At 44.7% G+C, this 21,522-nt stretch overlaps 1 protein-coding gene across 11 annotated transcripts in view; it reads left to right on the forward strand.

Moving 5' to 3' along the window:
• Nucleotides 1–21,522, forward strand: part of kst (spectrin beta chain, non-erythrocytic 5 kst) — a 377,873-nt gene that overhangs the window by 180,670 nt on the left and 175,681 nt on the right. For 9 of the 11 annotated variants that reach the window (XM_076172895.1, XM_076172894.1, XM_076172904.1 and 6 more), the window contains exons 13-15: nt 11,701–11,718; nt 13,523–13,720; nt 15,534–15,746. In XM_076172895.1, the coding sequence (XP_076029010.1) occupies nt 11,701–11,718; nt 13,523–13,720; nt 15,534–15,746 (429 nt within the window). The remainder of the gene's footprint in view (nt 1–11,700; nt 11,719–13,522; nt 13,721–15,533; nt 15,747–21,522) is intronic. The other 2 variants (XM_076172897.1, XM_076172905.1) reach the window with 1 other exon arrangement.

The following is a 21,522-nucleotide window of genomic DNA, read 5'->3' on the forward strand; positions in this document are numbered from 1 at the left end:
TGATGGGCTTTAGGACTTGTGATGTGATTGTGATTATCTATTCTGTGTTGGAGTACATTCTGGGAAGTCCTCTGATAGATATGCATCTACTACTTGTAAACACCCATTTCCAGACCCAATAATGGCAAAGCACCACAACTATAGGTGCTGCCAAGAGGGACCAAAAATTGGCACCTGTTTTGATGATCCTAAGAGATGAATATGGAAGAAAATCCCCTCAACCTTGCTCTTCAAATACCATTGATACCCACACACCCATGACTTCTTCTCTCTATACAATAAGCCTCATAGAGAAAGCAACTAAGTGTTGCAAATATAGATTTTTTACAGCAGCATGATTTCACATAAGATGAAGAAAGTTTAAATGTGTTTATTATGAAATGTCTGAGAAGTATGGTAGAGGTACAGTGAGAAACAAGGTGAGGAGGAGAGCTGGGGTGGAAAAGGAGTTGGGAGATTGAGATGAGGAAAGAGTATTGGGATGTTTTGGACACGGAAAGAATGGGTAAAAAAAGATTAATAAAAAAAAGTATGGAAGGCAGAGGTGGATGGAATGAATATGAGGGACAACCTAGGATGAGATGGATGGGGGAAAGGGGTGTTGGGAAAGAGGGGATTGTCTGTTGAGGAAGAAAGGGAGAAGATAGAAGATAGGGGTGAGTGGAGATTGGTTGTGTATGGATGATGCTGTGATTCCCAATGCTCATTTTACCTCATCCATCCTGCCTTCCACACCTCTTTTACTAATCTTTCTTCACTCATTCTTTCCATGAGTTCAAACCATCCCAATACTCCTTCATCAACCTTATCTCCCAATCCCCTTTCCACCCTCTCTCACCTCCTCACCTCATTTCTCACTCTATCCCGCCTAGTAACCCCTACTATACTTCTCAGGCATTTCATCTCAAACAAATTTAAACTCTTCCTCTTTTATGTTCCATGTTTCTGCCTTATACAGTGCTGTCTGCACAATCACTCCTTCATACAATAATTTCATAGAATCCATTCCCAAATGTCTATTTCTCCTTATACTTTTTAATCCCCAAGGCATTTCTTTGCTTCTCTCAATCTACATTCTACCTACACCTTCATTCTTTCCTTTCCTGCCACATTTGCACCAAAGTATCTACAGCTATCCTCTTCCTCCAGTCGCTCTCCCTTAATACTCACTTCCATTTTGCAGCAACATTATCCCCTTGTACTTCTTATCACTTTACTTTTACCCACATTTGTCTTCAACTCCTTTTGCACATGTTCCCAAACTCTTTCATTAACTTCCTTAATCCCTCCTCTGATCCTACCACAAGCAGTGTTATCAGCAAACAACAACTGGCTGAGCTCCCATTTTTCTCCATTTTCTTTAACCATCTCCAAAACCCGGCCCATTACCTTTGTGTTTGTCCCACACCACCCCATCCATCTATAAATTGAACATCCAAAGTGACATAACTCATCCATGGTGAAATCCCACCTTTACCTGAAACCACTCTCTCCATTTCTAATTCTAACACAGGCTCTACTACTCCTGTAAAAACTCTTGTTGGATCTTAACAGCTTTTCTCCTATCCCATATATCTGCAATACCTCTCACAGTGGCTTCTTGTCTGCCCTGTTGTAAGCCTTTTCCAAATCCATAAAGGCCCCAAAGAACCTCCTTACCTTTTCCTATAGCTTTCTCTCATATCTCTTACCACAAAAATCTGATCCACGCAACCCCTACCTGTCCTAAACCCACACTGTTCCTCACCAATTACTTCCTCTGTTCCTTACCAATTGTTTCCTTTGTTCATCTCAATGAAAACCCATTAGTCTTCATAACTACACTCTACAAACTGATCCCTCTGAAACTACTACATTCACACTTGTCCCCTTTTCCTTTGTGAGGTGGAACTGTACAGGCACTCCTTCATTTTTCCGGCACTCTTCCCTTTTTGAGACAAACATTAAACAACCTTACTAGCTAGTCCACCATCGCTATACTTCTGTTTAGACTGCATGACAGCCATCCAACCCAGGTGTCTTACCTGCTCTCATCATTTTAATAACTGCTTTCACCTCATCTTTCCTTATTTCTCCTCCATTTTCCAAATTCATCACTCATTTTCATAGCAGTTCCCACTGCAGCTACCCTTCCCTCCCTATCCTTCACATTTAGCAACTCCCTAAAATACTCTGCCCATCTTCCTCTTTCTGCTGTCTCTTCCATTATCATCTCTTCACCTGCATATTTTAACTTTTCTTCCGTACTTGATTCACCTCCTCCTCCTTTCATAAATTCCTTCCAAAACTTTTTATTATTTTCAAAATTTTCTGTCATCGTCTTACCCTATTTCACATCTGCTTTCCTCATTGCCTCCTTTCTCTTATGCTGTACTTCTCTTTTTTTCTTTGTATCTGTAATATGATTCATCCTATTTTGTAACCAATCTGTGAATGCTTGCTTCTCTTCCACAACCTACTTTGCTTCCTCATCCCACCACTCGCTACCGTTCCATTTCCTTCAATCCTCCTTGTTGTACTCACTAACCTTGCACACCTTGTGCTTTCCTCCTTGAACCATCCCCATTCCTCCTTATCCTTCACTCTTTCCCACTCCTTTCTGAGCACCTCCCTACCCTCAGTCCTTTACCTCTTTCTTCATCTATCCTTCACTCTAAACTTACTTGCCACTAAAAAATTATCTGATATTCCCCCACTCTCTCCCTTTAGAACATCTACATCTAAAACTCTTCCTACTATTTACCTGGTTACCACTATGTAGTCCATTAAAGCCCTATCTACCACCCTTACATCCACCACTCTCTCCCATATGTACTTATGCTTGACATTCTTCCTAAACACCGTTTGTTCCGAAGAATACAAACTCTTCGGTACTCCTTACACTAGGATACTTTCGCGTAGCGCGAATATTTCTACTGCGAAATTAAAATCCTCACTCTGTGGGTCTGGGCAACGCTTATCCTCAGTAAGGGGCCCCATTGGGGCAAGGGGGGGGGGGCCCTTGCCCTCCACCACAAGTCTCGCACACTATAACCATTCTCTTCGCAGTAGTGACCGCGTTAACATCTCTCTACTATACATGTTTAGTTTTTATCGGTTTCCCCCTTAATGGGCCGATTCTCAGTCAAACTCCATTATTAGCGCGGCAGCGAACCGTTAATTACTCAGCGGTTCTATGTTTACGTCGGTGCCGAAAATCAAGCAATCCGCTTCGATTGTCGCCAGCTCACTCTAAGGACGCTAAGGAGTTCGTCGTCCTTCAATTTCATCGGGGTTTTCCCTACGCCATCCTGTGTCCTGGAATTATTAAGTGCTTCTCCATTTCCTGTATTATTCCCTTAACCGCCACCGGGTATCCTACCCTTCACTGTAAGTATGGAATCTGGTTCCAGTATTGTTGTGGTTTCGCCGAAGGGAGATAACTTTGTCTCACCCCCCTTACTGCCAGCCCAAGTGGATCCTCACATTTGGTGTTTCAAGTGTATAGCTCTTAAGTGTTCACCTTCATCCCCGTGTGAGACGTGCATTCGGTGAGATGATAAGTCAGTGTTCCGTGTACTTTCATGTTCACAGGAAAGCACATACAGGGGGAAAGGTGCGCAAGCATAGAAAATGGCTTCCCTCTTCACCCCCCAAAAACAAGAGAAGGCGGACTACGGCTTCAGAGGAGACGAGCAATTCTCTCCCTCCTCCACGGCGTAGTAGACAGGAAGCCAAGTTGTCCTTTATTCCTTTAACCAGGACAGTTAGCGTAGACGGACATGCGCCTCAGGGCACCTCTAGCTACCGTTCCTGTACGAGATTTTTCCCGGATGAGGTCGCTTGCGGCTTGCCCTCGACCCATCCCAGAAACTCGACAGTCGCTCCTCCCAAGCGTAGTAGCCAGGAAGGTGGTACAACGTCCACTTCGAGTCATTCTCAGGCCAAGTTGTCCTCTTCCTTCAACCAGGACGGTTAGCGTAGACGGACATGCGCCTCAGGCCACCGCTAGCTACCATTCCTGTATGACATTTTTCCCGGATGTGGTAGCTTGCGGCTGCCCCCGACGTATCCCGGAAACTCGACGCCGGCACGGACAAAGAGGGGGGGGGGGCAAAGAGCCCCTTAGTCTCTAATACTCAGGAATCCCGCAGTACGCACAACACCCACCGTAGGAAGAGCCGGGTGATCAACGGTGACCTTTCCATGCCCTTTGCTCACAAGGACAGAGATCGGGGACGAGGTTGCAGACGCGGTGTTTCTCGCTGACCGGACAGGCGCCAGCTACGACGGCGACGACGTCCACAGTACGCGGGCAGGGAAGATGGCTTCCCCCCTCACCCGACACAAAGAGAAGGCATGCTACGTCGGCGGAGGACGCGGGCAGTTGTCTCCACCCTCCTAAGCGTAGTAAACGGAAAGGTTTTACAATAGCCGCCCCGAGTCAGTCTCAGGCCAATTGTCTCCTGTTCCTTCCCACAGGGTGGTTAGCTTCGACGGGCACGCGCCTCTGGCCCCCGCGAACCCCCCCGGGTACGAGCTTTTTCCCGGATGCGTCCGCCGGCCCCGCGACGCTGCCGGCGGCTCCGCGCCCCCCCCCCCCCGACAAAGGAGCCGAGTTCGGAGATTCGGAGCGCGTCGGCCTCTTCTCCTCCTCGGGTGGCCCCCACATCCACCTTCCACCCGTCGTCAGACGAGCCGGGTCATCGCCGGAACCCTTTCTATGCCCGGTGGGCAGGAAGCCCGAGATGTGCCCACGCGCGCGTTCGTCGTGGGTGACTCAGCTTCGTCCAGAGGAGACAGTCTCCCCTTGGCGTCTCCCGGACCATCCGCACCCAGGCGGGACTCATCAAGCGGACATTCCCCGGACCTCCTCCCCACTCTCTGTTCACTCGTCACTACGTTGAAGGAACAGATGGAGGCCCAACGGGAATTTTTCCGCGCTTCTCAAGCGCGGTTCGTGCACCGCACGGAAGCTCGTGAGGAGTCTCCGCCCCCAAGGGCCCCCCTCGACCATCTTCCACTTGCTCGGCCCCCCCTCTGAACCCATCAGTGACAGGGATGGTAGTGTGAGGTTCCTCTCTGCCCGTGCCGACCCCTCCTACGCCGACGACGATGTCCACAGCTCCGTAGGGGGGGGGGGCACGCTCCCTTTCCCCTCCCGTTTCCCAGTCGGAATCCTCGATGGTGGTCCCACCTTCCTTCTCGGACGTCCTCGCGAGGGTTCGGAGGGCGAATCGACTGGGCCCCCCGAAAGAAGAGGAAGCCACATTCGAGTCTGTCATCTTCATGACCGCCAACTCTCAGAAAGCCCAGCCGCCTCCCCTCCACCTTCCATGGAGTACGCAGACGGCGAGAGCCATGGCCCAGGCCTCCGACGCTTTCGCAACAAGGACGGCCGAGAAGACGCGCTGGCTTCCGGTCCCATTGGAACACCAGAAGCGCTTCTACACCCCATCGGGGTCAACCCTCGGAGCAGCCTCGATCCCGACGAGGTTACCAGAGCTGGTTAGGCGGACGCCGAGTCGCTGCGCAGACGAAACGTCCTCCTCTCTGGCAGGGAAGTCAGCGACCACCTTCAATCACTGGCTCTGTCCCTGGCGGTGAACTCCTGGCTAGAACGCCTCCTTGCCTCGGCGTGGGAGTTCTTACCCGCACTACAACCCCAGGAAGAATGCGACCTCCAGGCTTTTTTGGCAAGTGCGAGCAGAGCCCTGAAGCATCAGGCTTCCTGTCTCTCAACGTCCTGGGCCAACTTCGAGTCCCGCAGGAGAGACACCATCCTCGGGGGCCCCAGTGACCCCCTCCTCAGGGAGATTTATGCTCACCCACACGCTGATTCCCCCGGATATGGTGGACTCCGAGATCCTAGACGCAAACATTATAGAGGCTCCGGACTCCCCCACAGGACTCCTAGGAATTCGCCAGCCCCTCCGCACAAGATAGGGGGTTGCCTCTCCCTCTACTGGAGAGAATGGGAAGAGGTCGGGGCGGAAGACTGGACCTACTAAGTCATTAAGACAGGCTATTGTCTTCCCTTTTCCACTGTCCCAAACCTCTCCCCCTATCCCATCCAAGTCAGCAGCTTCCACCCGGACTCGGCTCGCGGGCGGGCCCTAGCGGAGGAATCCTCCATTCTGCTCCAGACAGGAACTTTAGAGGACGTCTCGACTCCGGACCCAGGGTTCTTCTCAAGGCTATTCCTAGTAGAAAAGACAACAGGGATGTGGAGACCAGTCATCTATTTGTCTCCACTCAACAAGTTCCTTTCCCTGACGAAGTTCCGAATGGCCACCCCAGAGTCCGTAAGGGCGTCTATCAGGGAAGGGAACTTCATGGTGTCACTGGACCTCCAAGATGCATTCCGCCCAGCTATGCCAAGAACACCTGAGAATGGTCCTAACCTGTGTCCTGAAATTGGGCACAGTAGTCAACCCGGAAAAGTCAGATTTCTTACCAAAACAGAGAGTCACGTACCTGGGTATGGTCCTGGGCTCCTCCCTAATGGAATCCTTCCCAGTAGGAAAGGGGATCCTGAATCTCGCTTCTCTAGTTGCACAGGCACTATCGACCAGGTTCCTGACGGCTACACAATGCCAAATCCTCCTGGGCCATATGGCCTCCATAGAGAAATTAATCCCCAGGAGTAGACAAAGAATGCGACCGCTACAGTGGCTCCTCAAGTCTCAGTGGGCCCCGCAAGAGGGAGAACCCCTACAACACATCTCCCTCACCGAAGAAGTCAAGGATTCTCTTCTCTGGTGGAAGACCCATGCAACCTTCTCATGGGGATGCCCCTCGGCCCATCTCCCCCCGAAGTCCTCCTGTTCTCCGATGCCTCCAAGGAGGGCTGGGGAGCCCACCTCAACGACGATCACATCAGCGGTTCCTGGTCCACAGTTGAGCGGACAGCCCATATCAATTGGCTTGAGTTGAAAGCAGTACTCCTGGCTCTCCGTCACTTCAAGGATCAAGTCTCAGGAAAAGTAGTGGGCATAATGTCGGACAATTCCTCGGTAGTAGCCTACCTGAACGAGCAAGGGGGGCAGTCTCCCAGGAACTATGCCTTCTGATGATGGACATCCTCAACCTAGCCAAGAATCTCCAGGTGTCACTCAAAGCCCGCTACATCCCGGGGAAGAGGAATGTCTGGGCGGACCACCTCGGCAGGAAGAATCAGATAATCAACACAGAATGGTCCCTCTATCGAGAGGTAGCGAACTTCATCCTCAGCAAATGGGGCTCCCCTCTAGTGGACCTTTTTGCAATGAGATGGAATCACCAACTCCCAATATATTTCAGCCCTTTCCTGGATCCTCTGACAGCAGGAGAAGACGCTCTTCTGCAAAGTTGGGACAACCTGGACTCCTACGCTTTCCCACCATTTCCCTTGCTCCAGAAGGTACTCCTCAGAGCAAGACACGCATCCTACCTTCGGATGACTTTGATCGCTTCTTGGTGGCCCGAAGCCCCATGGTTTCCAGATGCCCTTGAGCTAGCAGTAGAAGAGCCTCTGGCCCTTCAGGGAAGACCAGATCTTCTGTATCCACCCATCAACGGGCCTTGGCACAAGAACCCTTCAGCACTCAATCTTCACGCGTTCAGACTATGGTCCAGATCCTCCTAAAGAAGGGTTTTCCCAGAGAAGTGGTTGAGGACATGTCCGCTCCTATTCGCTCTTCCTCAGCTAACCTTTATCAAGGGAAATGCAATGCCTTTGCAAAATGGTGCCACTCGAGGAAGTTAGTCCCAGATCGAGCCACCATTCCTGAGATCGCCTCCTTCCACTTCCTCAGGAAGTCCAAGAAGATCTCCCTCTCGGCAGTACAAAGCTATAGGGCAGCTCTAAATCAGGTGTTTTCTCTGAAGGGCATGGTCCTAGCCCTTGCACCGGAAATTTCCATGCTCTTCAGGCACTTCAAAGATCATGCCCCCCCCAGGGAAATCAGTTCTCCTCTGCGGGATGTGGCATTAGTCCTGAACTCTCTGAGGGGTCCCCCTTACGAACCTCTCCGAGAGGCACATCTGAAGGACCTCTCCTAGAGGACAGTTTTTTCTGCTAGCCCTGGCATCTTCCAAGAGAGTAGGGGAGTTACATGCCATCTCTTATAGAGTCGCCCATTCCAAAGGATGGAAAGAGGTCTCCTTCACTTTCATGCCTCAATTCATTGCCAAAAACCAAGATCCTGCCAAATCCGACCCTAGATTCTGGTCCTTTAGTGTTCCATCCTTAGACGAATTTGCAGGGGGAGAATAGACTGAAACAGTTCTATGCCCGGTACAAGCCATCCGGACCTACCTCAAGAGAACCGAACATCTTCGACCAGAATTAGAGAGGTTGTTCATCTCTACTAAAGGTAGCCCATCACTAAGAATTCCATTTCTTACTGGACAATGGAAGTCATCCGCAGAGCCTGCGACATGAACCACACAGATTGCCCATGACCTGAGGGCAGTAGGGACCTCCCTAGTCATCAGAAAGAATCTGTCAGTCAACCAGGTTCTTCAAGCAGGTATATGGAAGAGCCAGAATACATTCACTTCCTTTTACCTTAAAGAAGTTATGTGGGAATCTTTAGGGAACTTATCTTTGGGCCTCATAGTGGCTGCCCAAGAAGTCCTGAAAATGATATACCCCTCCTCAAGAGCACACAGCCGACCCTGACAACTCATCCAGGTTCTGGCTCGGCAACTGCAGGGATAACTTTCTAAAGTCCTTCTCATACTCTTACATTCCCTTACCTCACCCGTGGGCTCTCAAGCATTCCAAGGGAATCAATTCAAGCCCTTCAGTGGTACAAAAGTGCTTATAACCTTTCTGTCTCCACTCCAGGGAACAGAAAGGGGTGCACTTCAAAGTGAGGGGAATGTATAGGGGTCTGGTCAACATAGTCTTAGCACACTAGATTTTCCTTACAGCGGTTTCCCAGGCTAGATAACAACTTCCTTCCCTCCTAAGTCCGAGTCTCCTAGTGTAAGGAGTACCGAAGAGTTTGTATTCTTCGGAACAAATGTAATTTTCGCAGGAAAATTAATTTTTCCCTGATACAAACCTGAGGTACTCCTTACCTTTAATGGCCCTCCTCAACCACCCCTCTAAACAGTTCCTTCTCCTTGCCTGACAAACCTTGTGCTTAATTCATACCTGGCTCAGAGAATGGTTATAGTGTGCGAGACTTGTGGTTGATTTTAATTTCGCAGTAGAAATATTCGTGCTACGCGAAAGTATCCTAGTGTAAGGAGTACCTCAGGTTTGTATCAGGGAAAAATTAATTTTCCTGCGAAAATTGCATATTTGCTATCATGAACTCTCAAGACGTATTATCATCAACTCTTCACTACAATTTTTTCCTGGAACTCCACTTTCCACCCACCCTATCTATTGGTTTATGTACTACCTGAGCATTAAGATCTCCCATTACCACTACACTGATATTTCTTCCTAAGCCCTCAATGCACTCGTTTCAATATATACAAAAAAAATCTCCCTTTCATCTACACTTTTCTCACTACCAGGCCCATATGCACTTACAAAAACCCAAATCTCCCTTCCCAGTTTCACCTTCACATTAATCTTGAAGACACCTTCCACTCCACCACATGTTTACCTATCTCTTCACTTACTAGTATAACCACCCCTTCTCTCCCTTGCCCTCCCTTCCCTCCTGACACCCTCTCAACTACACTCCCAAACTCAAACTCATCCCTCCCTTTCAACTTGGTTTCACTCATTACCCACACATTCATCCTTCTCGCAAACATAATACCTATATCTTCCCTTTTACTCTCGTCTGCACCACATCCATGCACATTAAATGACCCAAACCTTAGGGTACTGGTTGGAAAACTCCCAGACCTTATGCCTTTGCTTTTATTAGGAATGTCCCCCTTGGGTCTTCAGAGAGTAGGATGCCTAGACCTATCCTTGTCCCATTTTTTCATATAGGTAAAGGGAAGTAAATGTCTCAGAAGTGGAAAATGTGAAATAGGTATGTGGGTAGAAAAACTAAGACTACGAGGGAGTGATTGTGCCATTGACACTATGAATCAGAGACTTGTTTTATATATATATGGATGATGTGATGCATGAGGTGGAATGGGCAGGGGGATGGGGGATGAGGTAGTATGTGTGAGCAAAATTTGATGCAGCCCAAAGGGATTTCTCCCCATCTTCTCTTTTTATGCATGGGGGGACGGAAAGGGGGGGGGTCGCCGATTTAATGAAGCGGCCTTGCTGTGGATGTGCTGTGTCTTGCGGCACTGCTTCTGACCCAGGGCAGTGGACAAGGTGCAGGGATGACCCATCATCCAGGAGGTGCTAAGATAAGAGGGAGGGTGGAGGGGCTGTGGAGTGTATTTAGTGATGGAATGGGTGGGAATGATTTTATGCCTTTTCCTTTTTGGCTACCTCCCTTGTAAGGGGGAAAAAGCCTTGGTATATGTATGTGTGTGTGTATATATATATATATATATATATATATATATATATATATATATATATATATATATATATATATATATATAAGGGAAGTAGCCAAGTAAAAAATACCCACTCCCACCCATTCTACTCTCTTCCCTCTCATTTTTGCTCTGCATGGATGATGGGTCATTCCCATATCCTGCCTACTGCCCTGGGTCAGAAGCAGTGCAGCAAGACACAGCACATGCACTACAAGGCTGATTCATTTAATTGGGAACCCCTTCCCCTGCCATCCCATCATGCAGAAAAAGAGAAGACTGGGAGAAATCCCTTGAGGCTGCATCAGAATATCATTCATACATAACTGCTCACCCCCCTCCATGCATCGCAGTGTCATCTGTACACAGCCATTCTCCACTCATCCCTATCTCCCATCTTCTCCCTTCCTTGCTCAACAGACATTTCCCACTTACTCAATGTCCCTTTCACCCCATCCCTCCATCTCGTCCTCATTTATTCCCACAAGCTCACTTTACCTTCCACACCCCATTTACTACTCCTCACTCATGCTGTCCATGTGTTCAAACCATAACAATCCTCTTTCATCAGCCCTATCTGGCATCTCCTTTTTCCATGCCAGTTCTCCTCCTTGAAGGAGGTAGAAAGGAATATTGTATACATGTTTGAAATGAATTTTTTTTAAGAAGTGGTAGCAAGAAATGTGGAGGTGAGGGAGAGTGGGGTTGGAAACAGTAGGGGGCTAGGATTGATTAGAGTATGCTGAAATGGTTTGGGTATATGGAAAGAATGAAGAAAAACAAGCCAAAAATGTGTGGAAATCAGATGTAGATGGAGGGGACTTGAGGGGATCACTAAGAATTGATGGAGGGGGTTGAAGGGGATGCAACAGAATGTATGTAGAGCAAGTTAGAGTGTGCAAAAGATAGGAATGGTTAAGGAGATGATGCAACCCAAAAGGATGATTGTTTTCTCAGCTAAATAAATTTCTCAAGTGGATGATGGGTGGTGGGGGAGTTGCTATGTTGTCTTTTTTGTCTTCATATCAGTTGTGCCTTTTGAAAAATGTAAATAACAGTGCAAGTGAGGTTTCTCATGGATATTTTGGTAGACATAGTGGAAAAAAAATTAGATATGTATGCAGTCATATTAAGGAAGTTGGTTTGGGAGCCTATCTAACACATGCATGTATTCTGCACTTCTTATGATGGCATTTTTTACAAACTCTGGTGAGATAATGTCATTGCAATTTCAACTAATCTATATTGTTATTATATTGTCAGGAGGAGGCACGATTAAAGGTACAGTCTTGCTTTTGGCTCTTCCTTAAGCCAGTTACATCTTACTCTGGCTTTTGTATACTGGCTCACTTGTCAGCATGATCTCTGCCACCTGATTTGTATTTTTATGCCACTAATTTCTTACCCTTTCTCTTTACACTGCTTTAATTGCTTTTTGGCTGTTTTTGTACAAGATTTTTTTCTTCCTTAACAAAATGAATTAAGGTGGAGAATAGAAAAGTTCTTTTCTGTGTCTATAATGAAGAAAGGAATCCCAGTTTAGAGTAGACCTCTTCCTTACCAAAAGGTTACCTTGGAGATGAATACAGTAGAATGGTAACAGCCAGAACAAAAGGATAAGTACCCTCCAGTACAAAAACAGATTAATCATGATATGTTGGACCCTTTTCTTCCTGAATGGGTACAGTGAAAAGGAGTGAATTGTGGCAACAGCCAGGATAAAGACATCTGGTAGGAAGAGGTTTATAAACACATCACCTATCCTAGAACAGATTAATTGAGATGATTATACATTAATTGATCTCCAACTTAAAAAAAATTAATCCATCCACTTACAATTTTTATTGGTCAGAACCAGAAATGCATGCAGATATTAATGTTTTATTTTATTTATTTATTGATATTATTTATCCTTTTATTTTTTCTTGGCATGATTTGTTTAGTATGATTGCTTAATGAAGTTACACAATATTTTCTAATCTGCTTTTGATTATCTTGTTAATAAAAAAGAATGCTCTTTAAATAGAAGAGTGTGTTACAGGTTTGTATATTTTGGCTGGCAAGATTTGTTGAGTATGTGATTGCTTAGTGAAGTTACTTGTTATTTTTCTAATTTCACATATTTTAATACAGTTGTTTTTTTTATATGGGTATTCTTCAGGTAAAGAGTGGAGCCAGCAGCTGATAGATATCTTTACTATTTTACACATATCTGACTATCTACGAATAAATAGCTGTTGCCCCAATTTTCACTAACTAGAAACTTGTAACCCCACAGTAGTCAGCCAGTCCTCATGCCCTCCCAGAGAAATGTGTGGGAAGGAAATCTGGATAATTTTGTTTTATTTGTGTGGGTCTATTTCTGTCACAAACTGGTAAGAGGAAGAGGAGAGCATTTGCTGGTTGTCAGCTCTTGTGTATGAATGTGAAGGAAAGATACTTGAAACTGATAGGTTGGGACTAAGACTTGGTTCCTGGACTGAGCCCAAGCTTCAACTATTCTCCAAATTTTTACTCACGGAGAGCTGACAGGTGGTGGCTGTTCCCCTCCTACAGTTTGGTGACCTAGAAACATGTCTACACTAAGACAACAGAGTCATGTATCCTCTCAGAGAAATCTATAGGAGGACATAAGGACTATTGTTGATTATCATGGGTCTGTGGTTTCCTTTCAGTGAAACTTAGTTTATTCTCTTGCATTTTTTATGAGCAAAGCCAGCAGTTGAGGCTGGATATCATGGAACAACAAATCTTTCAAGAGAAGTGATTATACATAATGATTAATCTTTAATCCATTGATATTACATTAAAAATGTATGAAATGTGTTAAGTGTTACTGGTAAGATTTTATTCACTTGCTGCTTTAATTTTCATAATTTCATTTGAGATACATCAAGTTGATTTGTATATTTTTAAGATTTATTTAGTAGTCAACATTAGAAGTATAGAACTGCTCTAGTCATTCCCACATAGAAGCTAGTTTTTTATACAGTAGATTAGAAAGATGTGGAAAATTACCATACAAACTATATTAAAAAAAAAAAAAAAATTGTATGAAGATGTTAAGAAAAAATTATTTCTCTAGGCATTAGAAGATGAGATGAGAGCAAGAAGACCAAAATCAGAGAAGATAATGCGATCGGGGGAATCATTAGCAGCTGGACATCCAGATGCAAAGTCCATCCGTGCCAGAATAAGTGCATTGGCTGAGAAGTGGAAGCTCCTTGACCATTATGCAGCTGAACGCAGAAAACAACTGGAAGAAGCAGCTGAGGCGTGTTCAGTAAGTTTTATTGTTAAAGTTGAGTTTGGACACATGGAAAAGATGGTGGATGACATGCAGGGATGGCCCATCAACCAGGAGGAGTTGAGATAAGATAGAGGGAGTGGGGGTGAATGAGAGTGGAGTATGTGGGAATGAAATGGGTGGGAATTGATTTTATACTTTTGTTTTTGGCTACCTCCCTTGTAAGGGGGGGAAAAAGCCATTGATATATGTATGTATAGAATAATCAGAATTTCTTTGGCAGAAGATTGTTCCTGGGTGGAAGAGGTTTTTATATGTACATCTTGTTTTATTTTCTGTAGAATAATTTATTCTTCAATAAAAGTTTTTATTATAAGTAATTTTACTCACACATACTACCCCACCCCCCACCCCCCCGTCCATTCTTCCTCATGCAATCACAACATCATCCATATACAACCATTCTCCACTCACCTCTGTCTTCCGTCCTCTCCCTTCCTTCCTCAACAGACATTCCCCTCTTCCCCAAAGCCCCCTTCACCCCATCCATCCACCTCATCCTAGGACGTCCCCTCATGTTCACATGTAGTATGTGTGAGTAAATTTTGACGCAGCCCGAAGGGATTTCTCCCCGTCCTCTCCTTATATGCAAGGGGAGACGGAGAGGGGGGGTCGCCGATTAAATGAAGCGGCCTTGCTGTGGATGTGCTGTGTCTTGCGACACTGCTTCTGACCCAGGGCGGTGGGCAGGGTGCAGGGATGACCCGTCATCCAGGAGGTGCTCAGATGAGAGGGAGGGTGGGAGGGGTGTGGAGTGTATTTAGGGATGAAATGGGTGTGAGTGTTTTTATGCCTTTCCCTTTTTGGCTACCTCCCTTGGAAGGGGGAAAAAGCCTTGGTATATGTATGTATGTATGTATGTATAAGTAATTCATTAAACCATAATTTTATTTGCTTGTCAAATTGAGCTTAGTCCTGTATTAGGAAGATTTGATTCCTGGTTAGGTTGCATAATCATTTACCTGAAACGTATGCTTTGAACAGAAGTGAGAGTTGAGTAGTTTTTTCATTATTGGTCCAAATGTGCCCCATAACTGAACAAAATTCTTAGAATAAAATATGGAAATATATCATAGTAGTGAAGATGTTATGGAAGAAGTAAAATATGTAAACCATGTATTATTTGGTCATTATTTTGTTATACAAGTTTCTCATAATTACAATTAAAATAGAAAAGAGGGAGTGAGAGATGGTGAATGGAAGTGGAGTGTGGGGATGAAATGGGTGGGAGTGGATTTATGCCATTTGACTTTGGCTGCTTCACTTGTAAAGGGGAAAAAGCCCTTGGTATATATATGTACTATAATTAGTGTTTTGGTTATGATAACTGTAATTTCAAATGACATAGCAAAGTACTAAGCCATTAATATGTCAATTTTGAATTGTTAAGAATGAATTGTTACACCTGTCCATTTTTAGGCTTACATTCATGCATCTTTGAGAAGAGAAATATCTACATTTCCCAGAATAAGAAAAAAAAAAAAACATTAGGCTTATATTCATGCATCTTTGAGAAGAGAAATATCTTTACATTTCCCAGAATAAGAAATAAGTAAAAATATAACTATCAAATCAATGTTTTTATGAACTGATAGGGTTATAAGCTAGATGCAATTAAAGTGTTCTTGATAGATTTTATATATTGTGAGATGACGGGATTTGAGTGGGTTTTGATGTGACTGTACATATACTTTCTTACCTTAAAAGGTGAAAGAGCTTTTGGTGTATTTTTATATGTACATAACATAGTTTCATAGGCACTTTGCTACAAAGTTATCTCTCCATACAGTTCTATGCGGATGCAAATGAAGCAGAGTCTTGGGTCAAGGAGAAGATGCCACTTGTGCAGTCTAATGACTTTGGAGAAGATGAGCCTACAGCACAAGCACTTCTTCAGCGTCACAATAGGCTTGAGAGTGAGATCAAGGCATATGAGGGTGATATCAAAACACTTAATGATCAAGGCCAGAAGCTTATCAAATCAGGGATATCATCTTTGATTGTAAGTTGGATTAGAGATTCTAATGCACATGTTTACTTAATTTTGTCTATTTTTTATTGTTATTTTTTCCCAGTATTAATTTACATATATATTTACCTAGTTGTATGTTGTGGGAAGGGGAGCTACGCTTGTGGTGTCCCGCCTTTGTATCTCGCAGTGTCTAGTTTGCTCTTAAACTCATGAATGGTTTTTGTGCACACTATTTCATTGTCCAGTTTGTTCCAAGTGTCCACCACTCTGTGGAAAACTGTTTTTCTTCAGATCTCTTCTGTAGCTATGTATTTTTTATTTTCATTCCATGTCCTCTTGTGCTTCTCCTGTCTCAGTTTAACAAGTCCTCTCTATCGAGTATTTCTGTGCCCTTCATGATTCTGTAGATGGTCAGTAGATCACCTTTCTCTCTTCTTTGCTTCAGAGTCAGTAACTCCAGTTAGGCCAATTTCTCCTCGTAAGACAAGTTTGCAAGTGAAGGTGCCATTTTTGTTGCTGCTCTCTGGATTGTTTCTATTTTCTTTATATTCTTTTTGATATTGGGTGAGCACAATGTCGCTGCATATTCTAGTTTAGGCCTTATCAGTGTGACCAATATTTTTTTAATAATTTCTTCATTCAAATATATAAATGCCACTTGTATTGATCTTGGCATGTTGTAGGATTCTCCGATAATTTTGTTGATCTGTATGTCATAGGACAAGTTGTTTGAGATAATTACACCCAAATCTTTTTCAGATCTCTCCTTTACCTCCTTGGTTCCAATTCTATATTGTCCTGATATTCTGTTTTTACTTTTTCCAAACTCCATTATGCTACATTTTTCAATATTGAAGTCTACTTCCCATTTCTGACTCCAGTTCCATACCTTACTCAGGTCTTCCTGCAGTAATTCACAATCCTTTTTAGTTTTTACTTTCCTTAACTGTCTTGCGACACTGCTTCTGACCCAGGGCAGTGGACAAGGTGCAGGGATGACCCATCATCCGGGAGGTGCTAAGAGGGAGGGTAGAGGGGTGTGGAGTGTATTCAGGGATGGAATGGGTGGGAATGATTTTATGCCTTTTTCTTTTTGGCTACCTCCCTTGTAAGGGGAAAAAAGCCTTGGTATGTATGTATGTACTTTACAGTTTGACGTCATCTGCAAAGAAGCTCATGTAACATTTCACATCATCATGTCATGCACATAAATAGCAAACATTATTGGAGCCAATACAGATCCTTGTGGTACTCCACTGATCACCTCTTTCCAATCTGAATATTTTTCTCTGAGCACTACTCTCATCTTTCTACCAATCAGGAAGTCCTCCATCCATTTTAGTAGGTTCCCTTGTATCCCTCCTATATGTTCTAGTGACCTGTTATTATATTTCTCCACATCCAGTTTATTCTTAAAATTGTGTATAGTTTTGGCATTCACTGTTTGTCCATTCAGTTTGTTCCAGACATCAATCATTCTATGTGGGAAGCTATTCTTTTTCGGGTCTCTTCTGTAGCTGTCTTTCTTTAGTTTCTTTTTGTGTCCTCTTGTTTCTCTTCTGTCCCACTTTAATAAGTCGTCTATATCAAGAATTTCCTTCCCTTTTATAATTCTGAAAATGGTCAACAAATCATCTCTTTCTCTTCTATTCCAGTGATGACAGATGTAATTTTTCCAATCTTTGTTCATATGTCAGGTATGTCAGTGTAGGTGCCATCTTTGTCGATGCTCTTTGTATTCTTTCTAACTTTCTTTTGTTCTTCTTTGTGCTAGGTGCCCATAGTATTGCAGCATATTCTAGTTTAGGTCTTATCAGTGTAACAATTTTTTTTTTAACCATATCATGTAGTCGAAGGCCACTTTCATTGATCTTAGTAAGTTAAGTCTCTCCAAATAATTTGTCATGTTTATCAGGTGTTGTCACTTGAGATGATTACTCCCAGGTCCCTCTCTGAATCGACTTTTTTGACCTTTGTTTCCAATTTTATACTGTCCCAATACTCTATTTTTACTCTGTGTGTGTGTGTGTGTGTGTGTGTGTGTGTGTGTGTGTGTGTTTGTTTGTTTACCTAGTTGTATTTTGCAGGAAAGGGAGCTACGCTCGTGGTGTCTCGCCTTTGTATCTCGCAGTGTCTAGTTTGCTCTTAAACTCGTGAATGGTTTTTGCGCACACTATTTCATTGTCCAGTTTGTTCCAAGTGTCCACCACTCTGTGGAAGACTGTTTTTCTTCAGATCTGTAGCTATGTTTTTTTTTATTTTCTTTCCATATCCTCTTGTGCTTCTCTTGTCCCAGTTACAAGTCCTCTCTATCGAGTATTTCTGTGCCCTTCATGATTCTGTAGATGGTCAGTAGATCACCTTTCTCTCTTCTTTGCTCCAGAGTTGGCAACTCCAATTTAGCCAATTTCTCCTCATATGATAAGTTTGCAAGTGCAGGGGCCATATTTGTTGCTGCTCTCTGGATTCTTTCTATTTTCTTTATATTCCTTTTGGTACTGGGTGAGCACAGTGTCGCTGCATATTCTAGTTTAGGGCTTATCATGTGTGACCAATATTTTTTAATAATTTCTTTGTCCAAATATGTAAATGCCACTTTGCAAGTTGTACGTGTATTTATTTATCTAGTTGTATTTTATGGGACAGTAGCAGTAGACTGGAAGTGAACATTAAGGGAGAGCGACTGGAGGAAGTGGATAGTTTTAGATACTTGGGTGCAAGTGTAGCAGGAAAAGGTGGTGTGAAGGTGGAGGTAGAATGTAGATTAAGAGAAGCGAGTAAATGCCTTGGTGGATTAAAGAGTGTAATGAGGAATAAACATTTGGGAATGGATGCGAAGAGGAGACTGTATGAAGGAGTGATTGTGCCAACAGCACTGTATGGGGCAGAAACGTGGAACATAAGAGAAGAAGAGAGAAGGAGTTTGAATGTGTTTGAGATGAGGTGTCTGAGAAGTATGGTGGGAGTTACTAGGCTGGATAGAGTGAGAAATGAGGAGGTGAGGAGGAGAACGGGTGAAAAAGGATTTGGGAGATAGGGTTGATGAAAGAATATTAGGATGGTTTGGACACATGGAAAGAATGAGTGAAGAAAGACTAGTAAAAGAGGTATGGAAGGCAGATGTGGAGGGAGTGAAGATGAGGGGACGTCCTAGGATGAGGTGGATGGATGGGGTGAAGGGGGCTTTGGGGAAGAGGGGAATGTCTGTTGAGGAAGGAAGGGAGAGGATGGAAGACAGAGGTGAGTGGAGAATGGTTGTATATGGATGATGTTGTGATTGCATGAGGAGGAATGGGTGGGGGGTGGGGTAGTATGTGTGAGTAAATTTTGACGCAGCCCGAAGGGATTTCTCCCCGTCCTCTCCTTATATGCAAGGGGGGACGGAGAGGGGGGGTCGCCGATTAAATGAAGCGGCCTTGCTGTGGATGTGCTGTGTCTTGCGACACTGCTTCTGACCCAGGGCGGTGGGAAGGGTGCAGGGATGACCCGTCATCCAGGAGGTGCTCAGATGAGAGGGAGGGTGGGAGGGGTGTGGAGTGTATTTAGGGATGAAATGGGTGTGAGTGTTTTTATGCCTTTCCCTTTTTGGCTACCTCCCTTGGAAGGGGGAAAAAGCCTTGGTATATGTATGTATTTTATGGGACGAGAGCTATGCTCGTAGTGACCCGTTTTTGTATCTCTCTGCATCCAATTTATTCTTAGAATCATGTATAGTTTTGGCATTCACTGTTTGTTCCAGACATCAATCACTCTATGTGGGAAGCTATTCTTTTTCAGGTCTCTTCTATAAGTGTCCTTCTTTAGTTTCTTTTGTGTCCTCTTGTTTCTCTTCTGTCCCACTTTAATAAGTCATCTCTATCAAGGATTTCCATTCCTTTCACAATTAAGTAAATGGTCAAGAAATCACCTCTCTCTTCTCTATTCCAGTATTGACAGATGTAGTTTCTCCAATCTTTGTTCATATGTCAGATTTGCCAGTGTAGGTGCCATTTTTGTCGTTGCTCTTTGGATGATTTTTAATTTTCTTAAGTTCTTCTTTGTGCTTGGTGCCCACAATGTTGCGGCATATTCTAGTTTAGGTCTTATCAGTGTAACCACTATTTTTTTTAACCATCTCCTCATCTATGTAGTAAGGGCACTTTCATTGATCTTAATAAGTTCAAAGTCTCTCCAAATAATTTGTTGATGTGTTTATCAGGTGTCAAGTTGCTTGAGATGATTACTCCCAGGTCCCTTTCTGAATTGACTTTTTTGACTTCTTTGCTTCCAATTTTGTATTGACCCGATACTCTATTTTTCCTTTTTCCAAATTCTATTATGCTACATTTCTTGATGTTGAAGCTCATCTCGCATTTCTGACTCCATTCCCATATTTTGTCTAGATCTTCTTGTAGCGATCTACAATCTTCTTCCATTTTTACTCTCTTGAGTAATTTGGCAACATCAGCAAAGAATTTTATGTCACAATTTACTCCCTCATCCATATCATTTATATATATGGCAAACATTAAAGGAGCCAATACAGTGTAACAACTATTTTTTAACCATCTCCTCATCTATGTAGTCGAAGGCCACTTTTAATGATCTTAATAAGTTGTCTCTCCAAATAATTTATTTACATGTTTGTCAGGTGCAAGTCACTTGAAATGATTACTCCTAGGTCCCTCTCTGAATTTACTTTTTTGACTTCTTTGTTTCCTATTCTATATTGTCCCGAAACTCTATTGTTCCGAAGAATACAAACCCTTCGGTACTCCTTACCCAAGGATACGTGGCGCATTTCTACCGCTAACACTGTGTGTGCTTGAAAACACCTCACTCCGAGGGTCTGGGCAACCATTATCCTCAGTAAGGAGCCCTCCTGGGGCAAGGGGCCCCCCCCTCCCCCCACAAGGGTAGGAGGGTAGAAGCTCCATTGTCTAAGCGGTAGCGATCGAGTCAACATCTCTCACAGTCCGGCTAACACTGAAGTTCAGTTGGGGGACAGTATTCCCCGCTCCCGTGCTTGTGCAAGCGCTGGGCTTTGTTTGTATCAGGGAAAAATTAATTTCCTGCGCCAAACCCGGCCTCGTTCGATTGTGACGAACAGAAGGCACTCTGCTTCGGCCTTCTACACCCTTCCAACGGCGTCCTTTGTGTGGAGCGTCCTGCATCGCCGCCATCCCGCCGCTTGGAAGTGCTTGAGAACCCTTTTCCCTACCCCTTCCCTCTCTTTAATCTCCACCGGGTATTCTCCGCTTCTCTGTAAGTATGGAATCTGGTCCTAGTGTTGTTGTTCGCGATAGCATGTGTGCCTTCGCCCGCGGTGAATTTCGCTGCCGGGCTATTCTCCCACCGACAACCGTGGACCCACACTCTTGGTGTATCCATTGTCGGAATCTGGAATGTTCCCCTTCATCCCCGTGTACTACGTGCGCTCAATGGGATGATAAGCAGTGGTCCGCGTATTTTCATGCTCACCGGAAGGTGCAGCCACGGGTCAAAGTACGCGGGCAAGGAAGATGGCTTCCCCCCTCACCCGACACAAAGAGAAGGCATGCTACGTCGGCGGAGGACGCGGGCAGTTGTCTCCCCCCTCCTAAGCGTAGTAAACGGAAAGGTTGTACAATAGCCTCCCCAAGTCAGTCTCAGGCCAAATTGTCTCCTGTTCCTTCCCACAGGGTGGTTAGCTTCGACGGGCACGTGCCTCTGTCCCCCGCGAACTACCCCCCGGGTACGAGCTTTTTCCCGGATGCGTCCGCCGGCCCCGCAATGCTACCCGGCAGCTCCACCCCCCCACGGACAAAGGAACCGAGTTCGGAGATTC

This window comes from Oratosquilla oratoria, chromosome 33 (genome assembly GCF_046742065.1).
Source record: "Oratosquilla oratoria isolate Oo_2021 chromosome 33, ASM4674206v1, whole genome shotgun sequence".
In the NCBI taxonomy this organism is placed as follows: domain Eukaryota; kingdom Metazoa; phylum Arthropoda; class Malacostraca; order Stomatopoda; family Squillidae; genus Oratosquilla; species Oratosquilla oratoria.